Source organism: Macaca mulatta, chromosome 12, assembly GCF_049350105.2.
Source record: "Macaca mulatta isolate MMU2019108-1 chromosome 12, T2T-MMU8v2.0, whole genome shotgun sequence".
NCBI classification, from domain to species: domain Eukaryota; kingdom Metazoa; phylum Chordata; class Mammalia; order Primates; family Cercopithecidae; genus Macaca; species Macaca mulatta.
The window spans coordinates 110,747,836-110,766,584 of record NC_133417.1 but is presented as its reverse complement, the minus strand read 5'-3'; the positions used below and the strand labels follow the sequence as shown (position 1 = coordinate 110,766,584).

At 38.9% G+C, this 18,749-nt stretch overlaps 1 protein-coding gene across 5 annotated transcripts in view; it reads right to left on the bottom strand.

Annotated features, from left to right (window-relative positions):
- The window catches only part of PARD3B (par-3 family cell polarity regulator beta), a 1,090,519-nt gene that overhangs the window by 108,367 nt on the left and 963,403 nt on the right, over positions 1-18,749 (bottom strand). For all 5 annotated transcript variants that reach the window (XR_013402125.1, XM_015110772.3, XM_015110773.3 and 2 more), the window contains one exon: positions 17,562-17,697. Coding sequence is in view for 4 of the 5 variants with exons in the window: in XM_015110772.3 (XP_014966258.3) it covers positions 17,562-17,697 (136 nt within the window). In the remaining variant the exon portion in view is untranslated. The remainder of the gene's footprint in view (positions 1-17,561; positions 17,698-18,749) is intronic.

The following is an 18,749-nucleotide window of genomic DNA, read 5'->3' as shown; positions in this document are numbered from 1 at the left end:
AGTAGGGGTTGCAATCCTAATTTAACACAAAACAGACTTCAAACCAACAAAGAACAAAAAGATAAAGAAGGGCATTACATAATGGTAAAGAGTTCAATTCAACAAGACCTGACTATCCTAAATATATATAAACCCAATACAGTAGCAGCCAAATTTGTAAAACAAGCTTTTAGAGACCTACAAAGGGACATAGACTCCCACACAATAATAATGGGAGACTCCTACACTCTACTGATATTACTGGATCATCGAGGCAGAAAATTTATAAGATATTCAGGACCTGAACTCAACATTGGACCAAATGGAACTGACAGAACTCTATACAACTGTCCACCCCAAACCAACAGAATATACATTCTTCTTATCACCACATGGCACATACTGTAAAATTGTCCACATAATGGGACATGAATCAATCCTCAGCAAAATCATAACAAAAACACTCTCGGACCACAGTGCAATAAAAATACAAGTCAAGACTAAGAAATCACTCAAAAACGTGCAATTATATGGAAATTAAACAACATGCTCCTGAATGACTTTTTGGCAAATAATGAAATTAAGGCAGAAATAAAAAATTCTTTAAAACTAATGAGAACAAAGACACAACACACCAGAATCTCTGGAACACAGCAACGGCAGTGTTAAAAGGGAAATTCACAGTAATATCTGCTCACATCCAAAAGTTAGAAAGATCTCAAATTAACAACCTAACATCACAATGAAAGAATTAGAATTAGAGAAGCAATAATGAATCAACCCCAAAGCTAGCAGAAGACAAGAAATAACAAAAATCAGAGCTGAAATGAAGGAAATTGAGACATGAAAAACCATTCACAAGATCAATGAATCCAGAAGTTAGTTTTTTGAAAAAAATTAGTAAGATAGATAGGCTGGTAGCTAGACTAATAAAGAAGAAATGAGAAGATCCAAATAAACACAATTAGGAATGATGAAGGGAATATAAGCACTGACTCCACAGAAATAAAAATAACCATCAGAAGCTACTATGAACACCTCTATGTACACAAACTAGAAAACCTAGAAGAGATGGATAGATTCCTGGACACATACACCTTCCCAAGAGAAACTCGTCCCCACTTCATTCTATGAGGCTGGCATCATTTTGATACTAAAACTAGGCAGAGAGACAACAATAACAAAGCTTAAAGCCAATATCCCTGATGAACATTGATGCAAAAATCCTCAACGAAATACTTGCAAACAGAATCCAGCAGCACACCAAAAAGCTTATCCATCATGATCAAGTAGGCTTCATCCCTGAGATGCAAGGTTGATTCAACATATGAAAATCAATATGAGATCACTTGGACACAGGAAGCGGAGCATCACACACCGGGTCCTATTGTGGGGAGGGGGTAAGGGGGAGGGATAGCATTAGGAGATATACCTAATGTAAATGATGAGTTAATGGGTGCAGCACACCAACATAGCACATGTATATATATGTAACAAACCTGCACATTGTGCACATGTACCCTAGAACTTAAAGTATAATAAGAGAAAAAAAAATCAATAAATGTGATTCATCACATAAACAGAATTAAAGACAAAAACCACATGATTATCTCAATAGATGCAGAAAAGGTTTTTGATAAAATTCAGTACCCCTTCATGTTAAAAACTCTCAATAAACTAGGTATTGAAGGAACATACCTCAAAATAATAAGAGCCATCTATGACAAACATACAACCAATATTATACTGAATGGGCAAAAACTGGAAGCATTTCTCTTGAAATCTGGCACGAGACAAGGATGCTCTCTCTCACCACTCCTGATCAACAGAGTATTGGAAGTCCCAGCCAGAGCAATTGGGCAAAAGAAAGAAAGAAAGGGCATCCAAATAGAGAGGAAGTCAAACTGTCTCTGCTTGCAGATGATATGATTTTATATCTAGAGAACCCCATAGTCTCAACCCAAAAGCTCCTTCAGCTGATAAACTGCAGCAAAGTTTCAGTATACAAAAATCACTAGCATTCCTTTATGCCAACAACAGCTAAGCTGAGAGCCAAATCAGAAAGGCAATCCCATTCACAACTGCCACCAAAAGAATAAAATACCTAGAAATACAGCTAACCAAGGAGGTGAAAGATCTCTACAATGAGAATTACAAAACAGATTACAATTACAGTTACAAAGAAATCAGAGATGACACAAACAAATGGAAAAAACATTTCATGTTCATGAATAGGAAGAATCAGTATCATTAAAATGGCCATACTACCCACAGCAATTTACAGATCCAATGCTATTCCTATCAAACTACCAATGACATTCTTCACAGAACTAGACTATTTTACAATTCATATGGAACCAAAAAGAGACCAAGTAGCAAAGGCAATCGTAAGCAAAAATAACAAGGCAGGAGGCATCATGTTACCTAACTACAAAGTATACTACATGGCAACGGTAACCAAAACAGCATGGTACTGGTACAAAACGAGACGCACAGACCAATGGAACAGAATAGAGAGCCCAGAAATAAGGGTACACACCTATGACCACCTGATCTTTGATAATGCTGACAAAAACAAGCAATGGAGAACAGACTCCCTATTCAATAAATGGTGCTGGGATAACTGGCTAGCCATGTGCAGAAGACTGAAGCTAGACCCTTTCCTTATATACAAAAATCAACTAAAAATGAATTAAAGACTTAAACGTAAAACCTAAAACTATAAAAACCCTGGAGGACAACCCAGGCAATACCATCCTGGACACAGGAACAGTCAAAGGTTTCATGACAAAGACACCAAAAGCAATCGCAACAAAAGCAAAAATTGAGAAATGAGATCTAATTAAACTTAAGAGCTTCTGCAGAGCAAAAGAAACTATCAACAGAGTAAACATACAGCCTACAGAATGGGAGAAAATATTTGCAAAGTATGCATCTGACAAATGTTTAATATCCAGAATCTATGAGGAACTTAAATTTACAAGAGTAAAACAACCCCATTAAAAGGGACATGAACTGATACTTTTCAAAAAAGACATACATGCAGCCAACAAGCACATGAAAAAAATCTCAATATCGCTGATCATTAGAGAAATGCAAATCAAAACCACAATGTGATACCATCTCACACCCATCAGAATGGCTATTGTTAAAAAATCTAAAACTAATAGATGCTGGCAAAGTTGTGGAGAAAAGGGAACACCTATACACTGTTGGTAAGACTGTAAATTAGTTCAACTATTGTGGAAAGCAGTATGGTGATTCCTCAAGGAGCTAAAAGTAGAACCACCATTTGAAACAACAATCTCGTTATGGGTATATACTCAAAGGAATAGAAATCATTCTACCATAAAGACACGTGCAAGCAAATGTTTACTGCAGCACTATTCACAATAGTAAAGACATGGAATCAAGCTAAATCTCCACCAATAACAGACTGGATAAAGCAAAGGTGGCACATATACACCATGGAATACTATGCAGTCAAAAAAATAATGAGATCATGTCTTTTGTGCGAACATGGATGGAGCTGGAGGCTATTATCCTCAACAAACTAATGCAGGAATAGAAAACCAAGTACTGTATGTTCTCACTTATAAGTGGGAGCTAAATGATGAGCACTTATGAAAACAAAGAAACAAGAGACACTGGGGTCTATTTGAGGGTGGAAGGTCGGGGGAGGGAGAGGAGCAGAAAAGGTAAATTATTGGGTACTGGGCTTAATTCCTGGGTGATGAAATAATCTGTCCAACAAACCCCTGTGACATGAGTTTACTTATGTAAGTAACCTTTGCATGTACCCTCAAACCTAAAATTAAAGTAAAAAAAAAAAATAGAACTGTAAGAAAGAAAAATAATAGAAACATAAAAACGTGTTAAATATAAAAGACAGTAATTTTCAGGAGAATAAAGAAAGCCTGGAGTATGCCAAGTATATTCACGTATTTCTGACTTTATGGTTGTAATCTCTTTCAACATGTTTATTTAAGAGTTTTATAAATCATTGACTATTAAACTAAAATTCATTGAAATATATGCAACTTGTGTCTCTATATTTCTATCCATATGTATCTATCTATATTGATATGCAGATATAAACAAGAAAAGCAAACTATGTGCCATTCATTATGTGTTTCAGATAAGATTTATTAATAATGTTTATTTAAAAATTTTTAGTTCCTAATGTGAAATAGTACCATGTGGGTTCTCATAGGGGAAACAGTAAATAAGCAGATATGGAACATAAAGTCTAAACCAGAGTTTCTCAGCCTCCTAAAATCATAAGCCATAGGAAGACTTACAATTTACATCATGACCAAATGTAAGTGTGTGTGTTCCCGCATTGGATGTGAAACAAAAACCACACCAACACCCATCTTTACTACCTGCCATCCTGTGATACATCCTATGCAAAATCATTTAGAAATGATAAGAGTGACCAACTAATTGATGGTATGATCATTGAATAAGTTGCGACACACAGAAAAACTTCTCTAGGGCTGATCTTGGTTGGTAATTGGGACAGTATGATGCAGAAATGCTCAAATCCTCAAAAGGAGAGGTTGGGCATAAAGAAAAGTATCATCATGAAACGTGATAAAAGCCACTTTACATTTGTTTCAAAATTACAAAGGGCAATTGTTTAGATTTAGTAGCTTACTTTGGAGGCAGACAGCCCTAAATGCAGACAAAAGGCAAGGCTGAACACACAAGGGAAAACTTCACAGGGATAAAAGCAAATCTATCTCGTTAATTCTTGGTTAGTCTCTCTTTCCTATGCATTCACTTATCAATTTCTTCCTGCATAACTACTCCTAAATATCTCATTATATTTGAAATTATGTTTCCTGTCTGCCTTTCCCAGCAGACATGAACTCCTTATTCACTTTTGATTCCTCAGAGTCAAGTAAATGTCTGGCACAAGGTTGCCACTGAGTAAAGGTCTACCGCATTAATTAATAAATGAATGTATGACTAAGGAACCACACACTTTGAAATTCTGTTCTCCAATCCTGGGGCCAAAGTGACAGAACATAAGTGAAAATGACTATTCTTTTCCTTAATTGATGATAGGATATTAACAAGTTTTCTTCCTATTTTGGAGATACAATCTTTAAGAAAGCCAGGAAACTCTTAAGTTTCTAAATGGGAAGGTACTCAAATTTTCTTATGAATCAACAAAGGGGAAGATTTGAATGCTTGATAAAAAACGTCAGTTCTTTCCTGTTTGCCTGTCATCTGCTCCCCGCATCATCATGTATTTAGGGATTAGACTTTTTAACCTTATATATATATATCCTTACATAGAAAGGAGAAAGTTATCCATTTTCTGAAATTGGGAAGAGGCAAAATAGTTCTAGAACTGCACGAAAGCCACAACCTCCTAAAGCCCACAGTGTTTTTTTTTCTTTTTTCTCCAATCATCAATTCAAGTGCTACTTTACAGATTCCTTCCTGCTATCATTCACATTAATTGTGAGACCACGATTTCCTCCTCTGAAATGTGAGTCTCTGATTCCCTTATAACCACATACACGTATTGTGCATTGCTGCCGAAGCACGCCTGGCAATTTAAATCTGGGAAATTACTGCAAAGGGAATGGCACAGAAAACAGGAAACCTGGTTCATACAAAAAAAAAAAAAAAAAGGAAAAAAAGTAGATGATAGATATAAAAACTTAAAACTAAAATAAATTTGCTCTTCAGAAACAGTCTGTGACTCTGGCAATTAGTGATGATGGGAAAACAAAAGAGAAAAATGGAGGTGTCTCCACATGGTTTAGGGGTATCTAATATTATAGAGTGAGCCAGAAGGTTCATTAAAGAAAAGACATCAGGTCAGGATGCGGATTGTCTTTCTCCTACAACATTTCCTTCTGTTTCTGTAAAGGAGAAACTTCAAATCACACATCTTTATGCACACATACAGGCTTAAAGATATACACACACCCCAATTAAGTTTTCTTTCCTTGTAGGTAAGTGTTGATGATACAATTGTCAGGCTCAATGTGCACTTTCCTAGGCATTCATAAATTGCTGAGTATTCACTGAATGAAAAAAACCAACGAAGGAATGGAAAATTGCAGAAAATAAGTTTCTCTCATATGCAACTTTGACTTTACTGTTTAGGGAATGGAGCTATGTCTGTGAGTAAGAGATGACACGGAATGATCATTTGAAGAAAGCTTCATGGAGATAAAACCTGAATACTCCACTGCTTCACAAAAGCCTTATCTGGAAAGTAGAAAAGAGACTATTTCTCAATGGTTTATAATAGCAACATTATATCCCTTCTTCTTAGATCATTTACTAAAATAAATGGCAAGTTTTCCTGTTAGCCTCGCTAAAATTCAGTGGTATCAACTTTTGTACTCTTTCATAAACACTCCGAAAATTTAGCACTGTGATTTCAAGGCTCAGAATGAAATACAAAGACATTAATGAGATTCATAGGAGGGCTGGAAAGTCATAGACTTTAGTATGTGTCATTACAATTGCATTCAAAAATGGTCATTTTTCTTGTGGAGAATGGCAATTCCAATACTACTGTAGTGACCATTCTCATTTTAGGGTTTTCTTTGATCCAAGTGTGCTTTCTGTCTTCCTTTCAGAGGTAAGCTTCCTGTGAATTTTCTTTTTCCCATCACAACACCAAACTAGTTACTACTTAATAAGAACCAAATGATGTTAAATCTCAGAATGACTGTCGGTCAAAAATTTCCTTAAACTGAAAGAACAAGATGGCCACTGTAGCGACCTGATTGGTTGGTTACAGTCAGGATGCTGTGTGAGGGGACATCCCAGGCCACAGGATCTGAACACAAACATGGCTTCTGTGGAGTTTTAATTGTTGTCAAATTTAAGTGATACATGTACTATAAATACCAGTTAGATAGATATTCCTATCTTTGACTCCAGACATCTTCATTTTTTAATTTAGTACCCAAAGTTTATTTTAGAACATTTAAGCACTGCTAAAATAAAATGTACCCAACTGATTTTAAACAGCTTTGAGAACAGTTTAAGAAATCTGGAATTCATAGGGGTTTCTGCTATAGTTTTTCTTATGTTACATAAAATGGTCATTTCTCCCATTGCAGTAGAAGAAAAGAATGTTATTATTGTAGAAGTTGGAATTTGAGGTTTTAACCATGATCCAATACAAACGGCTGTGGTTTGGGGGAAGTTAACCTATTCTAAACTCGACATCCTGAACTGGAATTAATTGCTCATTAAAAGCAGAAAGAGTTCTTTTTTCACTTTAATGGAAGTATAGCATAGGGTTTTTTGACATACTATGGAAAAATCATGTGTTCCTGAACTTTCTTTTTCTGCTCTTTGCTATTTAGGTTTGGGTTTGAGCCAGAGATGGGTAACTTATTTGATTACAGCATAAAAAGAATGATTTCATTTAGACTTTGAAAGAGGACTGAAAACACCACACTTTGATTTTGGTTCAATATTATTGGTTTCAAAAACAAATTAAGAGTGATAATTCAAGAGTAGTTCAACAAAGGTAGAAGACAGTTTTCATAGTGCTTATGGATGAATATTCACACATTTTCTTTCTTTCAAACATCTTATATTAAGAAGTATCTCAACATCAGCAATAGGAGCTTTCCTTTCTCTTTTCACCGGGAGTCAGTAGAGACTTGAAAATCAGCTTTGCTAATGATTGTGTGGCCATGAGGCAAGGTCTTGGAACCTTTGTTTTCTCATCTATAAAACTGGATTAAAGATACCTACCTCACAGAGCTAGTATATGGAATAGCTTAAATAAGGTAGAGTCAGCACTGAGTAAATGATGCCATTTTTATTAACAATCTGGAGGTAGTATAATTTATTGAGTAAATAATTTGTATATATTCTCTTTGTATCTCACCCTCCTATTTTAAGGGCTTAACTGGACCCTGGTATTTCTTTGCTTCAGGGTTTTTGCCGAGCTGCAGGCAGAAGCTGCTAGAAGTCAACTTTCTTCTGGTCTTTGATTTTAGCATAAGCTCATTAAGGAGATTAGGTGTGCCCCCAGGGTCAGGGATGAAAGGAATGTACTTTTGAAGGAAAAGTATGCGTGTGGGAGAGAGGGAAATAGATATTGACCTTTGGACCAATGGAATTTGCTAAAAGTGCCTGACGACCGAGCTTGACAGTTACCACCTGAAGTGACTCTGGGCATCTCAGTGGTAACCAGAGGGAGCAGGATGTGAAGGCCACCCTCAAGGCTTTGTGTGCTGTATAATGTCCGAGAGCTCTGGAATAACCAAAGAGGTGCAGAAGCTCCAATAATGACTACGACAGAAGGGCTGTCTGGCCAATTGAATGTGTTACTTCAAATAACCTTGATAAGTGTACCATTTAAAAATTCCTCATGTTTATTGACACTTCTACATGTTTAGACACTATTCTAAATACTTTACATGTAATCATGTATGTGTCATAGTACTTCAAGGAGATAGTACTATTATCTCACTTTTAAAGGAGACAGAGAGGTAAAATAAATTGCCCAAATTTACCTAGTGAGTAACGGGTACAGCCTGGATGTGAACTCAAGCAGCCTAGCTTCGGAGTCTCCTGTGCTAAAATGCTTCCCATATCTGCGAAATTACTAGTTCTAAAACTCTAGACATCTGTGTGTTTCGAAAGACAGGATGAGTGGACAGGAGTAGTTTAGAAGAGCTATCTTATCAGGGCAGATTTTCAAGCAGGGCTGAGGCATCATGGCCCATGTTAGTTGTAGTAACTGGCCCTTGGGCTGCAGAGGGCAGACCCAGAAACAAAAGGCTTCCTCTGGAGAAAGGGCCAGTTTGCTGGAGAAATCAGATCCACTCTCAGGATCAGATCACTGGCCACAGGCAGTGTCAGACAGCGAGCTCTGTGAAAGCTTGGGCTCCATACATGGAAAGAGAAGTGCCGGAGAATCCAGAGGCTACTGTAGTAGCAACAGAGCATCAGGAATAGCTCAACACTCCTGTTCCGGGAGTACATTCCATTAGCCTCTCTCCTGTTCCCTCTGCTTTCACTATCCCTACAACCTTTATGGATCAGTTTTGTCCCCCAGAGTATTGCTGAGACGATCTGTACTGAGAATGGTAACTTTGTTGAGGGATGGGGCAGAGAAGTAACTCTGGATGCCTGAACGCTTTAGGGGAGGAGCGGGCTTAACCTGGGGTGCCATGATGCGGAGGTAGGGGAATTAAGAGTCAGGGAACCTGGGGAAACAGACTTAAAGACCAGTAGATGGGAAAGGCGCAGAGAGTATCCTAAAAAATTGTGTCCAGAAAAGAAGGGAGGGGGAAAGAAAGTTTCCTATTCCTCTCCTGGCTTAGACAGCTCCCTGTTTCTGCTTCAAGGTTATTGTTCTGTGATTAGCACAAGGTTATTGGCTTTTAGTGGGTTTTTGTAGACTGGTTTGGGACTCTAACAAACAATATATATATTTTTTCCCTATGGGAAAAATCCATTCCTACTTCTAAATTGCCAACTTCTAAATGGACTTCTGGAACACAGTTTATTTCTATGTTGGGGACTGCCTGTAAACATGTTGCTTCCTTTCAAAAATGATTTCTACTATATTTAAAAGCTAGACATTCACTCACATGTTGTATAGTCCAGATCTTCTCCCATATAGCTTATATGTCAACAAATTCCTGCGAAAGACACAGTGAAATATAAAAGGGCCAAAGCCACTAACCAAAAAAAAAAAAAAAATCCGTTTATTTTGTCCTCTTTTGTCAATTTTTTTTTCCTTTTTGTTTTACTACTTGCTGAGATCTAAGTGAGCAAAATCTCCACTCTTCCAGTGGCATTGATGTTTTACCCGTACCAAGTTCAATAAAACTTCAGGCCTTTCTAAAACCCACATACTGTACAGACATGGTTTTCTCTCTTCTTTTTCTCTGCCTTGGTATTGCTTCCAATCCTCAGTTCCACTGTTTTTGGAAATCAAAAGATGTGTTGATAAACTCAACCATTGGGAAGGAACCATTGGGATGGAGCTCAAGAAGCCTCATCAACTGAGAAGGGATTGCCCGTCGTGTGGCAGCAGTGCAACTGCAGCAGTCTATAGATACATACTTTTTTTTTTCTTTTAGGGATCTCTGCAGCCTCGACCTCCTGGACTCAAGCAGTCCTCCTGTCTCAGCCTCTCGTGTAGCTGGGATTGCAAATGCATGCCACCATACCCCAATAATTTTGGTATATTTTTGTAGAGACAGGTTTGACTATGTTGCCCGGGCTGGTCTCGAACTCTTGGGCTCAAGTGATCCTTTCACCTCGGCCTCCCAAAGTGCTGAAATTACAAGCATGAGCCACTGTGCCTGGCCTGGATACAAACATTCAATGGCTCTAATTCTTTACCCCATCTCACCTTGTAAAAGTTTTAAGAACAGAATATGTGCTTGTCACAAGACAATAATCCATGAAGATATAAATAGAGCAACTCTATGTAAAGAAAGAGAGCAACTTTACTCCTTTCAAAGAATTCTACTGCTTCTCCTGGGGTGAACTGTTCCCTCCGCCTTCACTATCCCTACAACCTTTGGGGATCAGATTTGTCCCCCAGAGTATTGCTGAGACGATCTGTACTCAGATCGTCCTGGGGTGAACTGCCAGGTCTGAGGTGAACTAAAATGTCATTTGCCTATATAAATAAATTCCAGAGGTCTGACAATTTCTCATGAATAATTCAGTGACATCATCTGGGTTCCTGGGATAGTTCAAAGATACTGAACCAATAGACAAAATTTTCTTTCTCCTTTTACATAACAAATAATGGCAGCAAATTGAAGTTTGATAATATATCTATTCTAATGACAAAAATGAGAATACACAAAGGGAAGGCTTTTCTTTCTCTTTCCTTGAAAAATCTAAGAAGATGAAGAAAGTTTATATCATTATTAGAACGCAAAGTTGTCGTAGACAATTTGTAATTGTGCCTACCATCTATTTTCCCTTTCCCTGTTAACAGCACCTTGATTTTCCTTTGAGGACTCTCTCTTCACCTATCCTTATTTATGGAGTCTGGGTGGACTTGACTTCACTGTCTAGTTCCAGGGGTAGTCTTATGGCCTAGTTTTAGTCTATAAGAATATTGCACCTGTCTGGCCATGAGGGTTGGTTCAGAAGTGGACACGTGATCCAGGCTGAGTCAATCAGCGCTATTGAGCATTGTGCTGAATATCAGCTTCAGGATGTTTCCTGATCTACACAGAGACTATCTCCTCCTACAGAGTTGTTATGTTGGAGCTGCAGATGGCTGTTTTTCTACCTCAGGTAGCCCGTTGAGAATGGTGCCTGCAGAGAGAATAGCAAAGCTGAGAGATGAAAAAAGAGACTCCTAATGGGCTGCCTGCAGGAGCTGGATCCAGCTTTGCCTGAAGCCAGGATGTGATTATGGACTTCTTTTAAATAAGCCAACAAAATTTCCGCTAAGAATCAGGTCAGTTTGATTTAGGTCACCGTTCTTTGGAATATAAGAGCTATTGCCTAAGCTAGAATTGTTCATCAATGTACTTAGTTTTTATCAGATGCTTTTAAGGAGCAGACAAGGAAAATACATAGAAATCTCCACTTTGGTATTGGACCATTGATGGCATTCATCCTCTTCTCTCCTGGTGTTTACCAAAAACCTTCTGATGGCTTTTATACTTCTTTGGCTATAGAACATTCCATCTTTAAGCCTTTCCTTAAGATGTTTAGCATGATCTCACCATTGTGTTTTTTCTTTCCTCCAAGTGTGGAATTCATTGGATTTGTCTCTCGTTGTCCAGATCAGCGGTCAAGTATGTTTCTTCAAGTTGGCTTCTAGACCGTCTTCACAATAGGGTGAACAAATCTTTCAGATGTTTATATTTATTCACCCAACCATCTCATTGTTCCAACTATGATCTACTTGAGTCAATCCCCTGTGCCAGAGAGATATAGCACAATTTTTGTTTGTTTGTTTTTGTTTTTTTTTTGAGACGGAGTCTCGCTCTGTCACCAGGCTGGAGTGCAGTGGCATGATCTTGGCTTGCTGCGACTTCCGCCTCCTGGGTTCAAGTGATTCTTCTGCCTCAGCCTCCCAAGTAACTAGGACTACAGGTGTGCACCACCACACCCAGCTAATTTTTGTATTTTTAGTACAGACTGGGTTTCACCATGTTGGCCAGGCTGGTCTCAATCTTTTGACCTCATGATCTGCCCGCCTTGGCCTCCCAAAGTGCTGGGGTTACAGGCTTAAGCCACCATGCCTGGCAAGCACCATGTTTTTAATGACAATGGCAACAGGTATATCGTGCTAGTTTAAGATGCTTTAACTCCCACTTTTTTTTCTATATATAAACAAATGTACTCCCTTCCCAACCATGTGTCTACAAACCTCTTTTATAAATAAACTTTCTTCTAATTTAGCCAAAGAATTTTTTTTTTTTTTATAAAGGTTGGGTGGTTGACAAACCTGACAAAAACAAGAAATGGGGAAAGGATTCCCTATTTAATAAATGGTGCTGGGAAAATTGGCTAGCCATAAGTAGAAAGCTGAAACTGGATCCTTTCCTTACTCCTTATACGAAAATTAATTCAAGATGGATTAGAGACTTAAATATTAGACCTAAAACCATAAAAACCCTAGAAGAAAACCTAGGTAATACCATTCAGGACATAGGCATGGGCAAGCACTTCATGTCTAAAACACCAAAAGCAATGGCAACAAAAGTCAAAATTGACAAATGGGATCTAATTAAACTAAAGAGCCTCTGCACAGCAAAAGAAACTACCATCAGAGTGAACAGGCAACCTACAGAATGGGAGAAAATTTTTGCAATCTACTCATCTGACAAAGGGATAATATCCAGAACCTACAAAGAACTCAAACAAATTTACAAGAAAAAAACAAACAACCCCAACAAAAAGTGGGCAAAGGATATGAACACACACTTCTCAAAAGAAGACATTCATACAGCCAACAGACACATGAAAAAATGCTCATCATCACTCACCATCAGAGAAATGCAAATCAAAACCACAATGAGATATCATCTCACACCAGTTAGAATGGCAATCATTAAAAAATCAGGAAACAACAGGTGCTGGAGAGGATGTGGAGAAATAGGAACACTTTTACACTGTTGGTGGGACTGTAAACTAGTTCAACCACTGTGGAAAACAGTGTGGCGATTCCTCAAGGATCTAGAACTAGAAATACCATTTGACCCAGCCATCCCATTACTGGGGATATACCCAAAGGATTATAAGTCATGCTGCTATAAAGACACATGCACACGTATGTTTATTGCGGCACTATTCACAATAGCAGAGACTTGGAATCAACCCAAATGTCCATCAGTGACAGACTGGATTAAGAAAATGTGGCACATATACACCATGGACTACTATGCAGCCATAAAAAAAGGATGAGTTTGTGTCCTTTGTAGGGACACGGATGCAGCTGGAAACCATCATTCTCAGCAAACTATCGCAAGAACAGAAAACCAAATACCACATGTTCTCACTCATAGGTGGGAACTGAACAATGAGAACACTTGAACACAGGAAGGGGAACATCACACACCGGGTCCTACTGTGGGGAGTGGGGAGGGGGGAGGGATAGCATTAGGAGATATACTTAATGTAAATGATGAGTTAATGGGTGCAGCACACCAACATGGTTTATGTATACATATGTAACAAACCTGCACGTTGTGCACATGTACCCTAGAACTTAAAGTATAAAAAAAAAAAAAAAAAAAGGTTGGGTGGGGGGATAATGATACTGCTATTCAGCTCTTGAAAAAGACAACAATAAAGGCACTAATATTTTTAGAAAACTTCAGAGGCATCTCATTGCTAGAATTATTTACAGGATATTCATGCTGCTGTTAAATAAGCAGAGCAGCTTTATCCGCTAAGAAAAAAGCAGCCCGTTGTCAGAAGACTATCTTAAGTTTTATAAAAAATAAAATACCAGCAGATAACAGGTATTATGTTTTCTTCTGGCAAATATTAACACTTCACAGCTAGTATATCTTGCTTACTTAATTGGGCCTATAAAAACTCACCAGACTGTTTCACTTGCAGCCACTGAAATTTTTTCAACTTGTTCTTTACAGCTTTTCAGAGTAAGATGGGAAAACAGTTACAAAACAGAGCAGTTGAAAAGATTTTAAGGTCTCAAGTTCATATTTACAAACCTTACAGTCTGTGTGTATTCATTTATTTTAAAACAAAGTGAATACGTCAGGAGATCTTTTGGAAAAGGGAAAAAAAAAATCCAACAAATTTGAGAATAAAAGAAGAAAGTATGTCAGCTGAGACAATTCCCAAAATGTCCCTATAGTTTTCCCAGCACTCTGTCTCCAACTATGCACCTCCAACAGAATTAACTACTCTCTCTTAGTACATATAGAAGCTAATACTTCTCTATACTATAGCATTTATCACATAAATTATTGTTCTATTTTGTTTGGGCTTAGATCTATTCCTGGCTAGATCCAGAGTTTCTCCAAGGTAGAAGTAATGTCATATTCTTATTACCAGCACCTGGTCTACACTAAGATTTAGCAAATATTTGTTAAAATGTAATAGGAGTCGGGGAGAGGAGAGACAGGAGGAGAGAAGGGAGAGGGGAGGGGAAAGGGGAGAGGGGAGGAGAGAGGGGAGAGGGGAGGGGATAAGGGAGAAGGAAGAGGGGAGAGAAGACAGGTATGAAAGCAAGTGAGAACCCAAGGGAGGAGTAAGAGAAATCTTAGACTCCAGGCCACTGGGCAGGTGCAATACTGGTAGAGAACTACATACAATTTGGTCTGCGAAGATCTAGAAAGCCCAGGGCCAGCCAAAGAAAAAGTATTAGTCATATATATTTACATATATATTTAAAAATATTCATAGACCCTAATAAACTTTCAACGGATTATTCTCATTATTTTGGCCTTGAAGACTTTTGTAAGCATACTTTCATTCTTGCTGGCCTATTTTTAAATGAGTTTACAAGTAGTTGTTAGGTAACTTATCTTTGTAATTTCCTTCTCGATAGTTCAGAAGTTCCCCAGTACAGAATGACTCCAGAAAACATTCAGCAGGCCTCTCAACCAGAGGCTCTGGACTTGGGGAAGTTCTAAGTTCATAACAATATTTCTGATGATGCTGGTCCACACAGTGGTTTTGTTAGAGAAGTTGGACTGCTTCAGTGTTTCCTCAAGGGATTGAAGTCAATGTCCTATTTTTAGAATTGTGGATCAGAATCCTTGATGACAACCTGACGCATCCCTTGGGGGTCTCTCCTGGCCCCAGTTCTTCCCCTTCGTGTGACTGTGGTCTGATTTTAGCAAGTGCCCTGGTGGTGATGCTGAAGACCTGCCTTTCTAGGAACCACAATCTCATAAAAGCTGCTTTGTTGGGTCTGGCCGCCTGACAGGAATGAAATGTTAACTTTCTAAACTTGCTTTCCTAGATCTCTCCAAAAGTGGCAAGACAACAGTATAATTTCTCAGGCCTACGCTGAACAAAAGACACTAGTGTTTTTCCTTGGCGTGGGGAGAGGAGAGGAAAGGATGCTGAGATTCTAATCTCTGGCTTGGAGTATCTCAGGCAGTAACAAAGAACACTCATCTTTTATGGCAGTGCATTTCCCAAGCATCCCTTTGGGAAGCCTCAGACCCCAATTGTCTGGGAACCATAAAATCAGTCACTTTTGGCAGAGCTCAACACACCGGAGCATGGGAAACACAAATTAAACTAGAGATACTTCTTTACTCACTAGATGGTCTGGTTACACGTTTACTTGGCGTAAAAATAGAATCACTAAAAAAGGGAGCGCCCAAGGGTACAGTTATCTAGCTCAGGTTTGGTGAGGGTCAGAGGAAACTTCAAGTCTCATGAAAGTTAAGCACCTTCATCCTTTCAGCTTGATGTAAGGAAATCATATAAAATAAGGTCAAAACAACCAGGACTACTTTGTCTAAAATTATTTGTCTTATTTTGCTCATAGGAATTCACAGTGGTTTTGAGATAGAGCACTTTTCAATGCACTGGACATGGTGTTCTGTTTTGGGTACAGTGGAAATGACTTTCCTTTATTTTACTGCTTGTTTGGCTTATCGAGGGATCTGAGCCTTACCTAACAAGTAGCTCACGTCTCTTGTCAGAGGCAGTAAATCGATCTTGATCAAGTTTGAAACTGAATTGTTATCTAATCTGTTATTCTGTGGAAATCTTTCTCTTCTGCTACAGAGAAGCTAACAGACAAGTTTTCCCATCACTCTGGGTGTCACTCTGTTTAATCCTAACATCTGTAATACAACCAATAAATAGCTGTTTGTTCTGATCCATAGTCTCTCAGACTGCCTCTCTCCCAAGAGGCTGAAGCCACTTGGCTTGAGATCGCCCATCTGCACTGTGCACTTCTGATTAGTGTTTTGAAACTCCATTATACACGTGCAATCTTCTGGGCTGAGGAGTTTCGGTTGCTCTGCCCAACAGTGGTGGATCCTGACACTGATTTTCACATCCTAGTGTAGAGATGCACGCATGACAGGCCCCCCACACAGATATAAGAACTAGAGGGAATCAGCTCAGTCGTCAGTCTCTATTCTCCCCACCCTGACCTTATGAGCATAAACATGAGTGTGAAACTCAGGAAAGGAAACCTGCCTTCATAGGTTTGCCTTTCCAAGGAGCCAGTGTCTTTCATGGGCACCAGGGATAACAGAGTCCCCTACCTGGTTCTCAGAGCAGCACTATAAGGTGTAGTACAAGGCAGAAAGCATTAGAGGGTGAGTGAGAACTGAACCCCAGCAAGGACACTGCTATTACCATGTTCAGCTCTGCTCTGATAATAATGCCAGTAACAAGAACTAACAATTACTGAGCCCAGCTCTATGTCAGGCACTGTTCTATGTATCTGACGAGCACATTTCATGCAATTCTAAGCACCCTCTTCCTGGGCATTTTTGTGGATGCTCAAGAGTTAAGTGCATTGTGTAGGCACAGACTTGCTTCTTAAAAATAACAAGAGAGGGAATCGTGCCACCCTGAAAAAACCCAGTGAGTTTTTCTTCAGTGGTCACTATATTCTTTTCTGTTCCCCGAATGTCAAAGGATTTAGCAAAAAGAATCCTCTAATACAAAAACTGCCCTTATTGCAAAACAAATGCATCCTAGCATGCCGGTAAGATCAGCAGAATGTGAAGTCCTCAGATCCAATAAACAAACAACTGACATGTCTGACAATAACCCTTTTGAAATTTACTTCTAATCACCATCTTCCAAAGGAGAGATGGCTTGTGTTGCAAGAATCAAAGCTCAGTAGATGGTGACCAAGATCCCTTGTCCTCTTTAAAGTAGCTAACTTATGCCTCCCCCAAATCAGTTGGCATATAACAGGAAGTATGACAGCAATCAGAATGAACTACTGCACATTCACGGGGTTTGATTTCCATAAACAGTTTCTGAGGGAGAATACGCCTGTGGTTTGGGCGTATCCTATCTATGAAGCCCAAGAAACCTAAATATAATGGATATGTACAGAACAGTCTTGACCGTGTTCTTCTGCTCTAAACATTCTTAGAAAAGACGAATTCAGTGATTGAAATCATGCATGAGCTTACCCAGAGAAGGTCATAATCAGACGGCCTTGCTCTTCCTTCGCTGTCTTCATATAAAGGGAAACCTTCCCTCCGAGCCTGATAATACTCTTTCCGCAACTTCTGGATACGGTCAGTGCTTCCACCTGTGGGACGGCCACTACAGGATACAGAGAAATAATCAGAGTCACACAGTGTACATCATCCTTGAAGTCACTTTTGGATCTTCTTGTTAAAGGAGTTGACATCCAAATTTGGAAGATTCAATAATGTAATTCAAATATGCCAGGAAAATGGTGAAATCAGTTATAAATGTGAACAAAAAGTGGTCTTTACATACCTACCTTTAGTTCCAAGGGTCAAATGTCTGACTTGGGATTAACAAATGCCTTTTGAATGAGAAGGTAAGATAGAGTCCTGACCTTTTAGAGCAATTAAAAGACTCACCGCTTTTTTCTTACAATCACACACACAGAGTTTTGTCACATGTTAATGTGGATATCTCATTTTCTCAGTAAGTGTTGCTGATTTGGGATAAAGCTCCAGTTGTTTGACCTGAAGGCTGGATATGAGACAGGGTTGGCATATGCCAGCATTCATTTCCCTGAGGCTCATGAATTGTGGGAGTCGGGGGTGGGGATGGGATACATGTCAATATCTGGGTACAGTTAGGGTATGTGTAAAAAAGGTAATAGTAAACAAACAAACAACAAACAGTAAAAAAGGGTTTTTTAAAAAAAGGTGGGGGAAGTTGGTGTAGAGTAGAATGTGCTTATCCAAGGTTCTTCTCTCTGTACTTTAGCCAGTACTTCCTCTTAGGAATTATAGCTTTTCCAGTAACGCATCTGCCCAACCCCAAACTGCTCGGCTAGCAGTTCCCTTGGAGCTTAGATTAGGTTATTGTGGTTATTTTAGTGGAACCAATATCACATGATATTATACAGGGCCAGGGAGCAAAAGAATGACAGGCAGATCTGAACAGTCATTCCACTTATTTGGTTCATTTGAGGCATAACTGAGTGCCCCACTGCACCAGACCTCACATTAAAATCTGGGAACGGAAAAAGGAACACTTCACAGTCCTTACCTGCAAAAACAAATAGTCTGGGAGGTAGGGGACAGAGAGGGATACAGAAGACTATAGTCCATTAGGACTGGTGCTCTTACAGAGATTTGCACTGGGGTCATGGGAATGCAGAGTGCTTAAACTTT